The sequence below is a fragment of the Aotus nancymaae genome, unplaced genomic scaffold (assembly GCF_030222135.1).
Source record: "Aotus nancymaae isolate 86718 unplaced genomic scaffold, 86718_ANA_hifiasm-v0.15.2.pri h1tg000014l, whole genome shotgun sequence".
In the NCBI taxonomy this organism is placed as follows: Eukaryota; Metazoa; Chordata; class Mammalia; order Primates; family Aotidae; genus Aotus; species Aotus nancymaae.
The window spans coordinates 60,929,207-60,947,661 of NW_026988425.1; the positions used below are offsets into that span (position 1 = coordinate 60,929,207).

The 18,455-nt window shown below is 39.7% G+C and overlaps 1 protein-coding gene across 3 annotated transcripts in view; it reads left to right on the forward strand.

The window, feature by feature from the left end:
* MAST4 (microtubule associated serine/threonine kinase family member 4) overlaps nucleotides 1–18,455 on the forward strand; it is a 564,457-nt gene that overhangs the window by 139,605 nt on the left and 406,397 nt on the right. For all 3 annotated transcript variants that reach the window (XM_064376019.1, XM_012462235.2, XM_064376020.1), the window contains exon 2: nucleotides 15,147–15,300. In XM_064376019.1, coding sequence (XP_064232089.1) covers nucleotides 15,147–15,300 — 154 coding nt within the window. The remainder of the gene's footprint in view (nucleotides 1–15,146; nucleotides 15,301–18,455) is intronic.

Sequence of the window (18,455 nt, forward strand, 5' to 3'; positions counted from 1 at the left end):
TGGTCTGTGGCTGGGTGACAGTGCTGGTGCTGCCTGTGGGAAGGTGGAATGGGAAACAGGATGGGAACGGCATGTGTCTGACGGCTAACTGTGGGTCTCCGATACCTTGGGCGAGTCACTTACAAGCTCCAAAAGCCTCTGTTTCCTTATCTGTGAAATAGGGGTGATAATAATACCACATCAGAGGGCTGTTTTAAAGATCAAATGAGATAATGTTCTGAAAAACACTTAAGATGGTGCCTGACCTAATTGGGGGAGGGCTGCTAGATGGTGACCATGGAGAAAGGGGACATTGCTTACCCCCTTGCTTGGTTTTTCTCAAACATACTGAATGCATGCGGACTTCAGGGCCTTGATATTTGCCATTTCCTTCGCCTGGAAGCTTCCACTCCCTGTAGAGCTCACCCTCTTCCTTCCTTTGAGTCTTTGTTCAAATGCCCCCCTCTTCAGAGCAGTCTTCTCCAATCACTCATGATAGACTAACCCTCATTCTCTGTCACATCTCCTGCTTTCTTCTTCACAGCCCTTTTTACCACCTGAAGAAAGGGACTTTGTTCTGGTCACTGCTATCTGCACAGTGGCCAAACCACACTTGGCACACAGTAGATGATCCGTGAATTTATATAAATCAGGCACCCACAAACCTGTTCTGTAAAGGGCCAGATAGTAAATATTTTAGACTTTGTGGGCTCTGTGGTCTCTGTGGCAGCTGCTCAATGCTGCTATAGTAGGCAGCATGTAGACACGACATAAGTGAACGATTGTGGCTATGGTCCAATAAGATTTTATTCGGCACACAGGCTGTAGTTTGCCAATCCCTGGAATGTCAATAACAGTGAAGGTCAGGAATGTACCTTTAGTGGATATAGTGGTTTGAGCTTGGTGGGAATGGGGCCTCTCAACAGCGGACTCTAAAGGTGACTGTATCCTTTAGAGAAATATGTGGAATTGGAGGAAAAAGAAACCCGTAGCCCTGGTGGGGAGGCGGCCTGGCTTCTGGCAACTGTGATGTTACTCATGGTCAGGGGATCGGTGTGCTTCACCAGCCAGGCCAGTCAGATGGGCATGTTCTCCTAAATCAGAGCTATTCTTTCATTTCTTGTGAGCTGATTTTCGTTAATCTCTAAACACTTACATGGCAGGGGAATTCATTGCTGAAAATCCCTGTATAAGGAGAGGAAATCAAATTGATTTTTATTAAAAATCGATATTGATTTTTAAGTTCAGGTTTTTATATACTAGAGCCCTAGATTTATTGAAAGGACAAGAATCTGTACCCCCAGAGTGGAGTGCTGTGTTCTCAGGCAAATTTCAAGCTCACACTTAGAACCTTCCTTTAGCCCTTGTTTCCAGCCTTCCGATCCACATGCCTTCAATGCAGAATTGGTCCACCAGTGAGGTGCAGGCAGGAAGGGGAAAATAGACACTTGGAGCGTGGGAGACAGTGCTGGGTCAGATGCTGACCGTACAGTTGCTCTCGTGGTTCATCTGCCCAAGTCTATTTTCAGAGTTCTTCAGATGCCAGTGTGTTCACGCTTCCTGAGGCGGGGACTGGTTGGCACTCCAGCTCGTTAGGTTGTTCCCTGGGGTTCTTGTTTATTGGTATGTTTTGTTTTTGTCCTGTCGGGGGGAAGGAAACAGCATTGCTACTCTTATTGGCTAAGATTGTTTGTAATTTTATTAATAATTTTAGAATACAATTGTTTATAGACGTGGTTAAAAAAAACAAAAAGGAACGTGATACAGCTCTCAAAGCTCCCAAGCACTCTTCCAGCTGCTGCCTTGGCCTTATTTAGGCAGCCCCACCCAGTCCTTGGGGGCTGCCTGGAAGACTCAAAGGACTCTTGACAATGAGTTATTTTCTGTTTTTACTACACTGTGGCTTCTGGTGAATACTTCTTTTAGTGGAGTTGTGAACTCGTACCCAAAGGCGAAATCCTTTCCTTTCCCGATTGCATGTGAACATGGGGGCATCTCGAGTAACCTTGTGCTCTTGCAGCGTACAGGAGAGTTTTCTTCTGGCAAGTGGATGAGTCAGGCCTGTTCAGAGCCAGATCTTGTCGTCAAGAACAAATACACAGAGGAGGTTTGAGGGATGGTTGGTCAGCTCATCAGAATTCAGAGTACAGCGTAATCAAGTTGCTCACATGCTCGTAACGGGGTGAATAGTAGAATAGGAAGAAAAGTTAAAGTAGATTTGTTTTCTAGGGAATCTGTCAAGCTATTAATTGTGAATAATGGCTTGCACTCTGAATGTACTCTCACTTCAGGGCCTTGATATTTGCTGATTTCCTGGCCTGGAAGCCTCCACCCGCTGTGTGGCTCGCCAGCTTCCTTCCTTTGGGTCTTTGTTCAAATGCCCCCTCTTCAGAGCAGCCTTCTCTCATCCCTCATATGATAGAGCCGCCCCCGTGCTCTGTTTCATCTCCTGTTTTCTTCTTCTTCACACCCGTTTCTTCTGTTTTTCTAGTTCATGTTCCCTCACGAGGTTGACAGGTCAGACCTGGCCTGTCTCTTGAGAACTGAGAATTCAGGTGGGGAAGTTTGCCTTGGGATTCAGCTCTGGGATGGTGTGACCTGGGGAAAGGGAAGCTGGGGTGTCAGTGCCATTATCCAAAGTTTTAAAGCAAGCCCTAAGTCCAGGGTGTGCCGCCCACAGAAGTGGGGCAGGCATTTGGAAGTGCTTTGGGCAGTCTGGTGGTACAGGCCTGGCACTGGGTCAGAGTCCAGTCCTCCACAGGCTGCGTTTCAGAGGCAGGAGTCCGTCAGTGCAGGACGCTGGGCACAAGGTGGCCCCTAGACCTGGAGTTCTGGGGACACAGGGCAGGGAGACTAGTTATGGAGAGGCAGAGACTCAGCCCAGGAAAACAGGGAGGATAGCAGGACAGAGACCCAGTCAGATAGAATTCAGGGATAAGACGGATCTGTGCTGAGCTGGGGGGCTGTTGATTTAAGGTCTTGGAATTTTAAAATTTGTTCTTGTGGATTATACTTAAAATTATTTATTAATAAATATTAAAATTGCATATTATGTATTGTTTTGGCTAAGAGGGAGATGATTGGTCTTCGATTCTACAGCGGGACACAACCTCGAATAGAAAAAGGAGAGGACACAACTCTGGGGAACTCGGGAGCTAAGCAGGGCATTGCATTTCCTGAACATCTCTTATTTGGCCACTTTCTTTTCTTTTCCTCTTACTCTCTCTCTCCTTTATCCCTCAGTCATCTCCTTCTCTTTCTTTGCCATTTCCTTCATGTTCTCTGGTTATTTTTCCCTTTAAGAAGGAATAAAGCTGATAAGATAGCTCACATGGCCCAGTGCCCCTCCATCCCCCAGAGCTGTTTCACCCTCTTGCATTTGCCAGTTGCTCAGTGTTTGTCTTTCTGAATGATTTCCATTTTAACCACGTGGGGCCCCTGAGGTGCTGAGAATTCGTGACTCGTGGTTCTTAAGAATGCTTTTCTTAAGAACATTTATTTTGCCTCTTGGGTTAGAGCTATCCACTGTAGAGTTCCTCAAACAGCTTGTTTTTCCTCTTAATATGAAGTCATGAAATGAATATTAATTTTTAGCATTTGTCCAGTTAAAGAGCTTAAACATTATTTTATAAGAAGTATGTATTAGTTCTTGCACTGCTATAAAGAAATATGAGTAATTTTCAAGGAAAAGAGGTTTAATTGGCTTATGGTTCTGCAGGCTGTACAGGAAGCATGGCAGCTTCTGCTTCTGATGAGGCCTCAGGAAACCTACAGTCATGACGGAAGGTGAAGGGGAAGCAATGTATGTCTTACATGGAAGGAACAGGAGCAAGGGGATGCTCTATACTTTTAAACAACCAGGTCTCAGGATAAATAACTCACTGTCACAAGAACAGCACGTAGAGAATGGCGCTAACCCACCCGTTCATGAAGGATCCACCCCCATGATCCAGTCACTTCCCACCAATCTCCTCCTTCAACACTGGGGATTGTAATTCAACATGAGATTTGGGTGGGGATACAGATTTAAACCATATCAAAGAGTTTATTTTAAAGTTTTTTTCCAGAAACTTGTATAAAGTTTATTTTTGGCTTCAATACATGTTACTGAGCAGAAGGTCAGCAACTGATTATTTTCCTTTATAGTTCTGAAAAAAGGTACTAGGCTACGAAAGGGTAGGGAAGGGGAAGAGAATAGACAATTGAGAGCCTTTTTGATATCAGATATGATCCCAGGAGCTATATGTTGATCATTAATTGACCAAGATCCTTTGAGGAAGATATAATTTTCCTTATTTTATAGATGAAATTAAAGTTTGTTCACCTTTATATAGCTGATAAGTGGCTGAATGAAGTCCCAGCTGTGGGCTTGCCTCAGACCACTGCCTTCCTCCTTGCCACTGTTCTTTTATTCTTTTGGGTGGTGGGATGTGATGAGCTGCATGATGCCTTCAGCATCTGGTCCACAGGAAGCAGTTGCTGCCTAAAGTAGGGTAGATGTTTAGGATCTTAAAGGCCCGTGTTATGATGTGTGGTGCCCATGGGGTGGCGAGAGACTGCTCTTTCTGTCTTACCTCTTAGAACATAGTGGATGGATTTGAAAAGCCCCAAATCAGAAGGAAACTTATTATAGCATGTGTTTAGATAACACTAATTATAAATTATTCAATTGATCATTGATTAATGATCAATATACAGCTCCTTACTGCTCTGTGCTCCTTCCTGGACTGGCTTCTGGGTGCCTGAGAAGACTATAATCTATAAGAGTAAATGCAATTCAAAGCATTAAGCAATGCCAGCATTGCCCTGCCAAGAAGGCAGGGAAAATAATTTATTAGGTGCTGGATCACAGCTTTCCTCAAAGCTGCAGAGTTGCTCGTACCTGACTCTCTCCCAACATTTGCCACGTTGTCTTCTTGGTTGTGGTTTTCTGTCTGCGGACTTGGATGGAAATGCCCCGAGGAAGATGACTGTATCTTTTCTGTTTTCTAGCTTTAACCCTTAGCACAATGTCTACTCCATAGTAGACATTTGGGTAAACAAATTTTTTCTAAAGCAACTCTGGGTTGATAGAGTATGTAGGAATAGAAAACCAGAGGAAATCATACACTTGATTGTAACAGAGGGATGAATTCTGAGGGACTGCAGGAAGCACAGCGTGTAGGCAGTAAATTGTGGGTATAGAAATGTGGGGTCTGCGTTTATGCACCTGTCATCTTTCTAAATCTGGGCAGTTCGTTTGAATTGTCTGGGCCTCCATCTTCCAGTAAAACCAAGAATTTCGATTACAGATGATTTTTAGTCCTTTCCACTGCTTAACGTCTTGTGATTCTGTAATTCTCACTTAAAAATTGCCGCTATAGAAACCGTAGAAACTACTTGTGTAGCCAGCCAATTAGCATTGAACTGGATCATTTGGATTGGTTGACAGCAGGTTCTAAGAATTCTGTCTTTGTGAAGTCTTCTCAGACTGGGGATGTAAGAGGAGGTTAAAGTTGACTTTCCAAGGCTTTGGGTACCTTACCACAGTGAGACTTCCTCTGGGACACAGTCTGGAACAGAGGAAGAAACATGGGCTTTGGAGTTGGGCATTTTGGGCTTGATTTCTCGCAGTACCTCCTAATGAGCTGAGAGCTGTGAAGGATTCATCTTTCTGGATCCGTTTCCTCTTTGGTAAAATGGGAATAATAATTCTGCCTAGTAGGGAGTCTACTTTCTTGCCAAACCTGGAAACAGGCACATAACGTCACATTTTGTGGCATCGTGTGGGAATATTCCCCTCTGACTTTAAATGGAAGGAAGATGACTGGTGAGCAGCATATTCTCTTTCTGCTTGTTAAACATGATCAGACTCTTTAGGTCTGCTGCTGATGGGGACGTGATGGTATCAGGAGAATTTAATGACTGCAGATAAGTAAACAACTTCTGGTATAGATCAAACACCTCAATAAAGGTCAAGGAAACATCTAGAATATTAAAGTGACAGGAAAACAGGTGATGTATATGCAAAGTCAAATTCGTATTTTCCGTGTTCTCCCAGTGTCATTGTTCCTAAAGTAAACTTTGAGAAGGGATTCATAATCTGAAAACTGTGCACAAAGTGCCATGTTTAAAAAAAAACTGTAAGATGATATTATCTCCATTTGTTTATTTTTTTTTTACATTAAGAGACTGTTGAATTTATTGCTTAATCACAGTCAGTTGCAGTTAAGTGCCTACAGTGTGGTGCTCTGTCCTTGGGGCTGTGATGAAATTGTATTGCTGGTGGTGGATGTGTGCATGTGCATTATGTGTGTGTGGTTGTGTGTAGAGCAAAGGAATCGACTCTCTTGAAGTTGAGTTGACAGACAATCGTGAGATAGCAATATCAAGGTGCTAATTTACATATTTCTCTTGGAAGGGAACAAAGAAAATCAATTCTCTTAAGAAATGAAACTAGTGATACAGCTCTGTTTGTGTGAATGCCATTGTAGTTTGATCTAATACTGTATTTTAGGATGTTTCTGAAACACTTTTTATATTTCTATTGAAATTTGTGATTCAAAGAATTAATTATAAAACCAAAGATGGAAAATGATATTGGTATCTAGTACATCTTCCAGTTTAAATACATTCTATTGATGCATTCTTTTTTTAAAAAAATATGGACATTTATTGAGAAAGTGAATTGCAGTGAACAGTTAAATAGTTTGAGTAAATTGATGTTGCTCAGCAAATTATTTGCTTACCAAATCTTTGGTGACATGAACAATTTTTGCTTAGATTTTATCTGTGCTCTTCCTCTGTCCTGCTTCCTGTTCTCAAAAGGTTTTAGGATGACCTACAACGACACATAACTCAGCAAGGTGATACACTTGAAAACAGCTGAAGAGAGACAAAAAAAGAGTGAGTGTAAGGCAGGGGTTATCAACAGTGGCATTGCTGATGCTTTGAGCTGGATTATTCTTTGTTATGGGAAGCTATCCCATGCATTGCAGGAAATTTAGCTTCCCTGGCCTGTAGCCAACCCAAGTTGTGACAACCAAAAATAGGTTGAGACATTTCCCCATCTTTTCTGAAGGGTAAGGGGGTGGAGGGGAAATTGCCATGAGTTTAGAACTGCTGGCTTAGAGGGTAAGGTGAAATCTGGACCAACGTTAGCACAGCAGATAGATCCATGAAATCTCAGTTGGACATAGGACATGCTATGCCTGTTGGCGATAGGCTGTGGGCTTTGCCTGGGGGTTTCTAGGGACTGAAGTAGAGAAACATGACTAGTTATGTGGGTCACAGGGTTCCCAGTATAAAAACAGTCCTAGTGCATGGAACTGAAAGGATTTTCTCCAGATGTTTTTCCTCCCCAACTCCAATGAAGCTCCCAGTGGGCAGGGATTTTTGTCTGTTTTGTTCTTTGTTGTTTTGTGAACCGCTGTGCCCAGAGGAATACCTGGCACACAGTTGCTTAATAAATATCTATAAAAAGAGATGGCTCTTCACAAGGAAGGATGCTATGCAATATAGGCCCTTCTTTACATATTTGTAGGAACAGAGTGGCAGGATTTATAGGACCGTTTCTTATAGTATCATTAAATGAAAGAGTGCATTCTGAGTGGCATAATCCAGTGTGAATGTCAGCAAAATCAATTAAATAGGTCCCAGGGTGCTGTGGTCTAGGACTGTAGAGGTCTTAGTGGTCTGACTCAATCTACAGATAGATTTTAAGATACTAGGGAAGGGACCTTGCACATTCTTCAGGCACTGCAGAGAATAATAAATCTATTCTTTGAGTGGTGTAGAACAGATTAAGAGTGCCTGAGATGGGCCACTCAGGAGGGCCAGTTAAATAGAGCTGCAGGTTGTACTGGATGTCAGGCCAAGGGATAGTGCTGCAGGTTGTACCAGATATCAGCCTAGGGTGATAGTGACATTTATCAGTATCACTTGTTACTGAGTGCTTCCGTGTGCCAGCTCTTTTCATGCATCATCTCTCTGCATCATCTCTGATGTCCAGTCTCAGTGTTCCCTCTTGCCCAGGACATGACGTTGGGATTCTGTTCCTGGCAGTTCCCACTGGGGCTAGGTTCCTCACCACTGTACTGGTCCACCTCATGCCAAAAACATAGCTGCAGATGCTTATAGCATAGGCGATCATGCCCTGCGCTCTGGAGTACAGGTGTGAGCGTTATAGCCTGAAATGATGTGAAAACAGTTTATATCAATTTCTCACTTGAGCCATAAAAACAAAACACAAACCAAAACCTTGGTACAATTGTAAAGAGTTTAATTTCCTCGTGAACCATTGATGATGATGTACACTCATAGAGACGTTTGCCTAGACAACGAAATGACTTTGTATAGGAGAGTGATAATAATAACCGTAGCTGACATTCATGGTATGTTTCCTCTGTGCCAAGCACCGTCTTAGGTGCTTCACATATATGTACTCTCTTCATCCTCACTACCACCTCAGGAGTTAGATATTTGTTACTAACTTCTTGTGGTTGAGGAAACAGGCACAGAAATAGTTAAATATCTTAATTAGTATAGTAAGTGTTGGCCTCATCTGAGCTCCTAACTGCTGTGGAATTAGTATGAATCCAGTAATGAGTGTTTTAACTCTAGAAGTCTGTTCTATCAAATTTTAAAATATTGATTGTAGGCTTTGGTTTAAAAGTAAATACAATCCAATTTTGAAATAAAGTCATTTCAGGTTGCCAGTTTGATTCTGTATTGGGTGACAGGGATGAGAGAAAGAGGGCAGTTAATTGGGGTGACAAGCATAGTCTCTGCAGTTTTACAATCATCTATTTTTGTATTTTTGGTTTCTTAAAATATTTAATATCAAGAAACAAAGTAACTGAACAATGTCTTCATAATCTATGTTGCTAATCAGCCTCTTTCTCTTTTTTTAAGCATAAAGACTTTACTGGTGAGCTTCTCATTATGTATGCAGATGACATTGGTGATCCCTTTGAACAAATGAACTCTGGCCTTAGGGCACATACATTCTGGATGAGTCTTTAAAATGCATGTGCCACATCTTGGGAATGAATGAGGGCTTACAGAAAAGAGGAGTGGAGTAGGAAAAGGTTGGATGGATTTGGACAAGTAAATATGCTAGCAGGGATATAGTCAAAAAGTTGAATAGTTAATTATTGAGGAATTACTTTTGGAGGTAGCTGTGTTCAAAAATTAGCATAGTAGTTTGGTATATGGAACAGATTCTTTCAAACAATGTGGTTTGCCATAACCTAAGGGTCTTTTCCATACATGAAGTGTTCAGTTTTGTTAAAATACTAGGGACTCACTTTAGTTTCCAGTATGTCACCTTGAATAACATTTAATATAATTTTAATCTATTTTTTTAAATAATTAAAGCCCTTTATGACATGTGTTTTCTGTTTTTTTCCTATTATATTTTAAAGTAAATACCAGAGACTTGCAATTCATTTGCTCTTTCCACAAATATTTACAGGTGCCTTTTATGTAGTCTGCTGTATTCTAGGGATACAGAAGTGGACAAAACAACATAGTGCATAATTTGATGTAACTTTAATTTTAGCAGAGGGAGAACAGCAAGAAACAAGCACAAAAAAATCTCATGTCATGTGGTGATAGATGCTCTGAAGAAAAGAACAGGGAATAAAGGTTGGGCGTGCTATTTTACGTAGGCATTTACAGAGGGCATCCCAGGAAGAGTGACATTTGAATAGAGACCCAGAGGGCACAGGGGTCACAGTAGCTAATATCTGGAATATGTCGCAGGTAGAGGAAATAATAAATGTAAGATCCTGGGTGGGAAGATGCCTGGGGCATCCAGGATCTGCCAAGAGACCAAGCTGGATCAAGTGGAGTGGTAGGAGTAGGGACTAGGGAGGAGGAGTCCAGCAGTGGAATTGGAGCATCTGGCTTAATGGTTTAGAAGGGTCACTGCTGTGTGCTGAGAGGATGGAAGCACAGAGACCTCTTGGATGCTATTGCAAGAGAGAAGGGGATGGCAGGAACAGGGGTGGTAGCCATAGAAATGGTGAAGTGATTTTGGATGTATTTTGGAATTTGAGACTGGAGGATTTACTGGTTTGGTATGGAGTGCGAAAGAGAAGTTAAGAATAACTGAAAGGTTTTGTGACCTGAGTAGCTAGAGAAAATGGAATTGCCATTTACTGAAATTGGAAAAATCTTTCTCTTTCTGCTTATAATGACCATTGTTAATATTTAAAAATTATGAATTACAGAACCCATGTGCTTGGGAATAGAAGTGTCTGGAAATGAGGCCGGAGAAAATTGTCAGTTAAAAGGCTGAAAGTTCTGTGTTCGTGGATAGTTCTAACATGCCTTTTTATAGACAGATGGATGGTATTACTAGGGCATATAGCCATAGATAAAGAAATCTGTGGTCCATGTTTGCAGATGGTTATGATGGTGATGTTGGAGACACTAAGCAAAATGAGATTGAGGCTTGTAAATGATATGCCTTCACTTTTACTTTTAAAATTTATTCTTTTAATTTAAAAATAATAAAAATTCTACATATGCATATGCATCATAAAATCTTAAAATATGTATATATTATGGAATGGCTAAGTCAAGCTAATTAATATATGTATTATATATATTAGTTAATATATATTAATATATGTATTGCCTCACAAGCTTATCATTTTGGGGGTGTGAAAACACTTAAATATACTATCAGTGATTTTCAAGAATATAATACATTGCTATTAAATATTAACTATGTGCTTTTAATCGTCATTGATATGGTGAAGCCACAGTATCATCGTGGAGGATTCATTTTTTTCTCAGCCTGATAATTTGTAAATAGTGTAGATAATTTGTAATAGGTGTATATTTCTGGTGATCAGCATTTCTATAGAACTGACAATTTTGGAAACTTTTAATACACCTTTTACCCCTTAAAATGCTAACATATTTCCTGTGATAAACTGCTAGCAAGAGCGGGTGTACATCCCTCACTTTAGGTGGTATGCTATGCCCCTGTCTGACTTCTTCATTCAATAGTATGTAAAAGAACCTCTTCCAACTTTTCTATGGCTCTTGTTAGAACTAAGGAGGTTGTAAGAACTAACATAGGAAGTTTTAAGCAAATCCAGTCACTACAAATCAGTGTTTGCTATTGGTGCATGAGGTAAGGTCATATTGCTATTTCAATCCAGGATACTATGTGGCCAGCAGCATGTAGATGACCATGGAGTAGTGTAACCTGGGGACAGGAGATGCTCACTGTTCCCTGATTGGATATGTTTTTTTCCAGGTCCTTGGGCTCTCACTCACCCAGTAATGGGTAGGAGACCCTGGCGGTGTGGTGATATTGTTCAAGTAAATATCGGACCCAAAGAGTTTTGCAGAAAAGCGATTTATTAGGCTGAGAGAGAGAGAGAGAAAGAGAAGTAGTGGGAGAGAGAGAGGGCACTCCCACACTGTCGCAGGAGGGGATCCAGAGATGGAGTCTGCACAGGTAAGGGGCAGGGGGACTTTTAATCTGGGAGTTACTCCCACCCCATTCAAGTCCTTGTCCCATGAGAGGAGTTCCCTCAAACTTCTGCTGGAGTGATTAATCTTTGACTTTGACATCATATTGGCTGTCGGGCCCACAACAGAGCTCTTCCTTCCAGGGCTTTTTGTGGTCTTTTCTAAACAAAGGAAGCTCACCTGAGCAGTCTACCTTTCCTGTGCATGCAAAAGTTAGACAAAGAACTCTAGGCTCCCGGATGGAGATGTGAAAGAAGGCAGGTAGGGCATGTTGCTGGGAAGTTCTTGCCTTTGAAACCCCGCCCCTTGTGGACCCAGGAAGAAAAGTTAATACAGTCCCTCAGTAGGACCTGGGCCTCTAACAGTACACAGCTTGTTTAGGGAGAGGAACCACAAGTGTTTGAAGTAAGGGTACGAGGCCCAGGCTTAGATGCTCTTGAACATCAGTGAACGTTGCAAGACAGCCTCTGTCTTTAGTTCGATTCCTTGTAGTATGAAGACTTTGGGAGTCTGGAAAAGTTGGAAAACATTAAAATGAAATTATTTAAAGGACAAAGTCCAAAGTGACATGTTCGATGTCTACCATAAGCTCTAGGGTGTGATGAAATGTTTTTAAAGGGACCGTATTTGAATCAGGACAAAAAATGAAAAATAAATTGCAGGGCTGCAGCCGACCATTTTTAGAAGCTTTGACTAATTGTAGAAAGAATAGTAAAGCCAGTGACAACAGAGCAAATTTGGAAAAATGATCTATTTTGAGAGAGCCCTGTTGGGAGTGTGATTTGATGTGAAGAAGGAAATGGGATCTGGAGCATTGCACTCTGCTTATAGGTTTTCTGCTCATACTGTGCTTAAAACATTTGCAGCCCTCACAGTTCACTGCCTCAATTTTCCCAGATTTAAAATAATACTCCCTTCTTGGGTTGTGATTTTGATTAAAAACCCTGGCTTATGGACTAATAGCTCATGTCTCTATATGTGTGATGTGTGATAAATTAGATTTCCCCCCCTTTTTCTACATACTTTCTCCCTGATTTCCTTCTCTTTCTTCCACATTTGTTTCATGTCTTTCATGGCTTTGTTGGAAATATGTAAGAAAATTACCTCATTCCTATTAGGAATTATCTTCTTTCCTCTGCTTGTTTTTTTTACCCTCTGTTAATCTGTGATACAGCAGTCTTCCCCAGAGTAATTAATTGTAATTCTACAAGCTGAAAAAATTTAACTTCAGGTGAAAAGTAGCAGAAGCTGATGAACCTTATATGAGAAATATTTGTATTTTATTCAGCTGCCACTCATAATCAAGAGGAAATATTTAAGTAGAACGGACCCTAACTTGCTTGATTGCTTTGCAGAGTAGGCATCCATGCTTAATACATTTACTAGGACTACTAAATAGTAGCTGTTATGGAACATTTTATTCAATGTCTATGGCACATTGCCACCTTGTGGCTGCAAGTTTGTCCTGTAATGTAAAAGCAAATTTTTAATGTTAAGTCTACCTGATACAATCTTATGTTACATTTTTTCCTAGTGTTTATACTTTACCTTGCTCACAAAATATTTGAGACCCCTTGTAAGAGTACATAGGATATGGCATAGGAGAACTTAAGAGAATACTCTTGTTCTTAGAAGAGGCATGTTGAAGTATTTGGGGGTGAAGACTCACACTGCTCACAACCAAGTCAACCGTTCATGTGTGAAGAAAAGGAGAGAGAGCAAAAGCAGGGTGGCAAAAGGTTTACAATTCTCCATTGAGAGGTGTTTACTGCGCTGTTCCTGTAACGTTCCTGTAGTTGCCAGTGTTTTTCTGAAAAGCTTCAAAGTTGAGAACATTGGCAGAAAAAATAATTGGGGTAAGAGCACAAAATGGAGCCAAGAAAGAGGCAAAAAATAACCTCTATGTTCTGTAATGATCTGACTCCAGATTGAACCCAGCGATTTGGTTCTGCTTTTTCTAGAGACTAGATTGAAACTTCTCCTTGGAGGCCGTGCTAGGTAGGACACTATGTAATGAACACCCACCCTCAACGAATACCTTATGATAAGTACGGCTCTGCATTTGAAAGGGTGTGTTTTTTTTTTTTTCTTTTTTCCCAAGTGCACTCTGGAGTCCCTTTTTCCTGCAGATCTGGCTTTGATTTTGGAGTGGATGGGCTGCCAGTTCTTCAAGGGCCTCTCACTGAAGTACTGACCTGCAATGGGTGTGAGATGGTACTTATAGAGAAGTGCTTGAAATCCAGGTGTTAGGTGTTACTAATGAACACAACTGTGCTGAAGGGAATCTTTTAGTAGCTGAACTGATGAGGTCTATTCTATCTCAGCCAACTTGGGAAAGGTTGCTCATAAACAGGATCAAATTTCTTTTTGTGCAATAGTTTTTGTTTATTTCTGTTTATTTAATTATTTTTTATTATTTAGTTTTTGAGATAGTGTCTTGCTCTGTTGCTCAGGCTGGAGTGCAGTGCTGCAATCATGGCTCACTGTGGCCTTGACTTCCTGGGCTCAACAGAGTCTCCTGCCTCAGCTTCCCAAAATGCTGGGAATATAAACATGAGCCACTGCACCCAGCCTGTGCAGTGACTTTGAATATGATGCAGTGCATAGACAGACGAATGGATGACCTAGTCTCCAGATTTCTATTTCTTATAAATATATCCATGATAATCTTAACCTGAAAAAAATTCAGACAGGTATAACCAGGTGACCACCTCTTTTCCCCATGAAAACAAAACAAATCTCAGTGAAACAGCTTTTAAAATGCCCAGCTTTGAATAATGTTACTTGACTTTTCTGTTTTTAAATTTCTACAAAGTTAACCTTTTTTCGTACTTTTTTGAGAGATTTTTAATAACTAACTGGACGTACACGTGTGTACATGAATTTTTTGTCCTTTGTAACTATCTAGACACATATTCATATGTACTTAGTTGAAGGTGAACATTTTAGAAGATATGGCTCTATTAAGTATGAGAGGCTTTCTTATAAAAACAGGCAGATCTTGAAATAAGTGTTGTGACACAAGGGATTCTTTTGTAGAAAGCTTTCTCTTGAAGTGACTTTGATTTCTCTGATTCTTGTGACAGATTTTCTTTTAAAAAGCTATAAGGTGATGTAGGGATGTATTGATTTCCATTAAGGGCTAGGGTGCTTAGAAATTTCTCTCCCATACAACACATATTTGTGAGCAATATGTGAATTTTCTTTTGTGACCAACTAAAGAGAATGATCTATTGCTTCTCTATAGAGCAACAATCTTCAATTTTGGGGGAGACCAAGTACAGAAAGACCTATTTTATATAGTGAACTAGGATATACACACATACACGTATAACTGAATAAAAGATTTCATGAAACAATACTTTCCCTTTCTTCATTGGACTCTGATAATTTTTTTCTATTGCATTAAGAAACACCAGTCACAATCTACCAAACTTGATTTCATGACCCATTAATAATGCTGTGACCCATAGTTTGAAAAACACTGCTGTCAAGATTTTGCAGCAATCCAGACTCTCTTTCAGATGGAAGTGACAAAGAAATTCTGAACTCTCTAAGGTAGCCAAATTAAACACAGGGTTGGGAGAATGGGGTTTGGAGAAGGAAAAGAAAGGAAGAAAGTGTGAATGATTGGTCTTTCATTCTAGGCTGTGTTGATGCCCTAGTCAGTGATGCCATTCTTCTTCTTTCTGCAGCTTGACCACATATTATCCCCTCCACCCATGCCGTTTCGGAAATGCAGCAACCCAGATGTGGCTTCTGGCCCTGGAAAATCACTGAAGTATAAAAGACAGCTGAGTGAGGATGGAAGACAGCTAAGACGAGGGAGCCTGGGAGGAGCCCTGACTGGTGAGTTGTGGTGGCTGTGTTGAAAGAAGGAATTGAGTTTCTCATACAGGGTCCTGCGTGGCCCCAGCGTTCCACATGTAATCCACCTGCTTAAGAATGGGCCTGCCTCTGCAGAACATTTCATAAAAATCTTATCCAATCCAGAAACCAGTTAAATTGATAATTTTATTAGTAAACTTTGCTGAAATATAATTTACATGCAATGACTTATCCCCAACTTTAAGTGTACATTTGGATGGATTTTTGCAAATTTATACCTCAGTTTACTGCCTTTATCAGGATATAAAATGTTTCCTTTGTTGTTACTAGTCTAACCCACCCTCTACTCCCACCCTCAATGCCAACTCCTTGGCCCTAGGCAGCCATAGATCTGTTCTCTGTCATTATAGATTAGATTGACCTTCTCAAGGGGTTTATATTAATGGGAGTGTAGAGAGTCTACTCCTTTGTTCTGGCTTCTTTTGCTCAGTGTGATGTTTTTAAGATTCACCCATGTTGCCATGTGTATTAGTAGCATATGTTTAACTTTAAACGAATAGGTTCTGGTGTTCTATACTACTTTAGGATAACTATAGTTAACAATTATATATACTTTCAAATAGCTAGAGGAAGGATATTGATAGTTCCCAACACAAAGAAATGATAAATTTTTGAGATGATAGATATGCTAATTACCCTGATCTGATCACTATACATTATATGATCGAAAGAGCACTAGTACCTCATGACTGTGTATGAATTATTCTTTGTTAATAAAAATAAAATTAGAAAAGAAACTGCCAAATGATTTTCTAAAATTGTACCATTTTACATTCATGACTGGTAGGGATGAATGATCCAATTGCTAGGAGTTCTTGCTAATCTGTGGTATTACCAGTTTTTAAAATTGTAGCCATTTTCAGTGGTATATAGATGTATCACACTATGGTTTTATTTATGTTTCCTTGGTGACTAGAGAATATAGAACATCTTTTCATGTGCTTATTGGACAGCTTTCGTATTTTGTGAAGTATTGGTTCAATTCTTTCACCCCTTTTTAAATTTCATTGTTAAAATTGTGAAATTTTCAAATTCAGAAAACTCACAAATTATTTTTGACTTGCAAAATAGCCAAATTAAAATAAGTTAAAGCATAGCTTTTAAAAAGTAACTCAGCATTTAAAATTTTACGTTATTAAGTTTAGCTATAAGTCACTGAAAGCTGGATTTCTTTTTATTTCATCAGAGTGCTGTTTCCTCTACATATAAATATTTTTAGGGAACTTTGTTTCTTAAAATTCCCAAATGGAGTTTTTTTTTTTTACATATGATGGTCTCGTCTACTAGTTGAAAAATGGCCTGGAAAATAAATTGAATTACTCATTTTTTTGGAGAACTATGGATTTTTGACTTTTTGGAGATTAAATTTCTGGGAACAGAGTGCTTCTGCCACATTATTAGTGGAGTCTAGGATATCTGACCTAGTGTGCCACACTGCTGGAACAAAGGGCAAAACGACCTCAGGTCAAGGGGGAGAAATTCATCAAAAAAAAAAAAAAAAAAAAAAAAGCTGTAGTTCAAGTTTAAGGCAAATCTTTTACCTTGAGTTTACTGATGCTTTTCTAATGCTTGTTAGGATATTTTTCTTTGCTTTCCTTTTATAAGTGCAGACTATTTGCTTTTTAAAGGAGGAGACCCCAAAGATTATTCTAAATCTTATAGGTAAGAAAATTAAATCTCAAAGGTTAAAAGACTCATCCTCTGATTAATTTCACTTAGGAAATTTACTTACCTTGATTCAACAATTTTTGACAGATAGGAGAGGCAGTAATTGTTCTATTCACTTTTGCTAAAGCAGTTTACATAAAGCTTTAAAATAATGCAAGGATATGGCTGTTGATGCAGATATATGATCTCAAATGTGAAATTCGGCCTTTAGTTTTGAAAATAAATAGCTGGACTTGATTCTCTTGTCATAATTTTAACAGCTCTAGGAAGTCTATCCTTATACAATTGCTTTGCTACACAATTATTTTTGGGAACTAAATTTTTGGTCAGATAACTTTTTAAATGCTTAATAGTCCTTAGAAAAGCTAAAAAAAAAAAAAAATCCATTGAATATCAGCCTGTTTTTGAAGACAGCTCCTTGAAAGTTATATTAGAATATTAAAAAAAAAAACATTTTTAATTGTTCCTCTAGATACTTTAGCTGAAGATTTAATGAAATAATATATACCAAGTAGCTAGTCCAATGATAGGAGCTATTAGTATTATGTGCATAACTAATTGATTTGGAGGGATTTGGACTTGATGGGTACATGGGCTCACGGAAATCAGTTTGGTATCCTTATCGGCTGGATTGCTGCTTTGTGTCAGGCGCTGTGTTCATGTCAGGCTAGTGTCAGATGTTGGAACTCAGAGAAGATGGCATCTTCCCTGAACTTTAAAAAATGTGTTTTCCACTAGTTTTAGATAACTGTAAATAATCACATGTGGTCTCACCTTGGGACATACCCTGTTGCTGAACTTAAATTAAGTCATACTGGTTTTTCCATCAGAGACCCATGCCTGATCTTATCTGTTACTTAATGAGCGACCACTTTCTCATTGTTTTACTTTGTTTTAATCCAAGGATCTTTTCTTTGGCAGTATTCTACTTTCCTTAAAACAAAGATTTTTAGTTTTTATAGTTGGACAATTTTGCCAACCAACAATCCTTGATAAGTTTCACTAGACTTTTAGCTGTTTGAGAGGAAGATCTGTGATCAATTTATATATTTATTCCTAATGATGATAACTAACATTAAAAGCTTACTGTGTAGCAGGCATTGTGTTTAGGGAATTATATTTATTGACTTATTTAATCCTTACAACGTCTCTATGTGTCTATGACGGAGACACTGTTATCCCATTTTACACGTGAGAACACTGAGGCACAGGCAGGTTGAGTAACTTCCTTGAGGTCACAGTGCTCACCACAGCAGAGCCAGGATTTGAATCCAGGCATCGTGCCTCCAGAGTTCATGCTCACAATTGCCGCACTGTTCCTAGCATCATTAGTACCTAGTAAGTTTTAAATAAACTCTTAATTCCAGCAGTATTAATTGCAGTGACTCTTAGATGGGAAAATTTCTTCACTCAGTTGGAATTTGTGGCTGACTCAATCTGTATGGCTC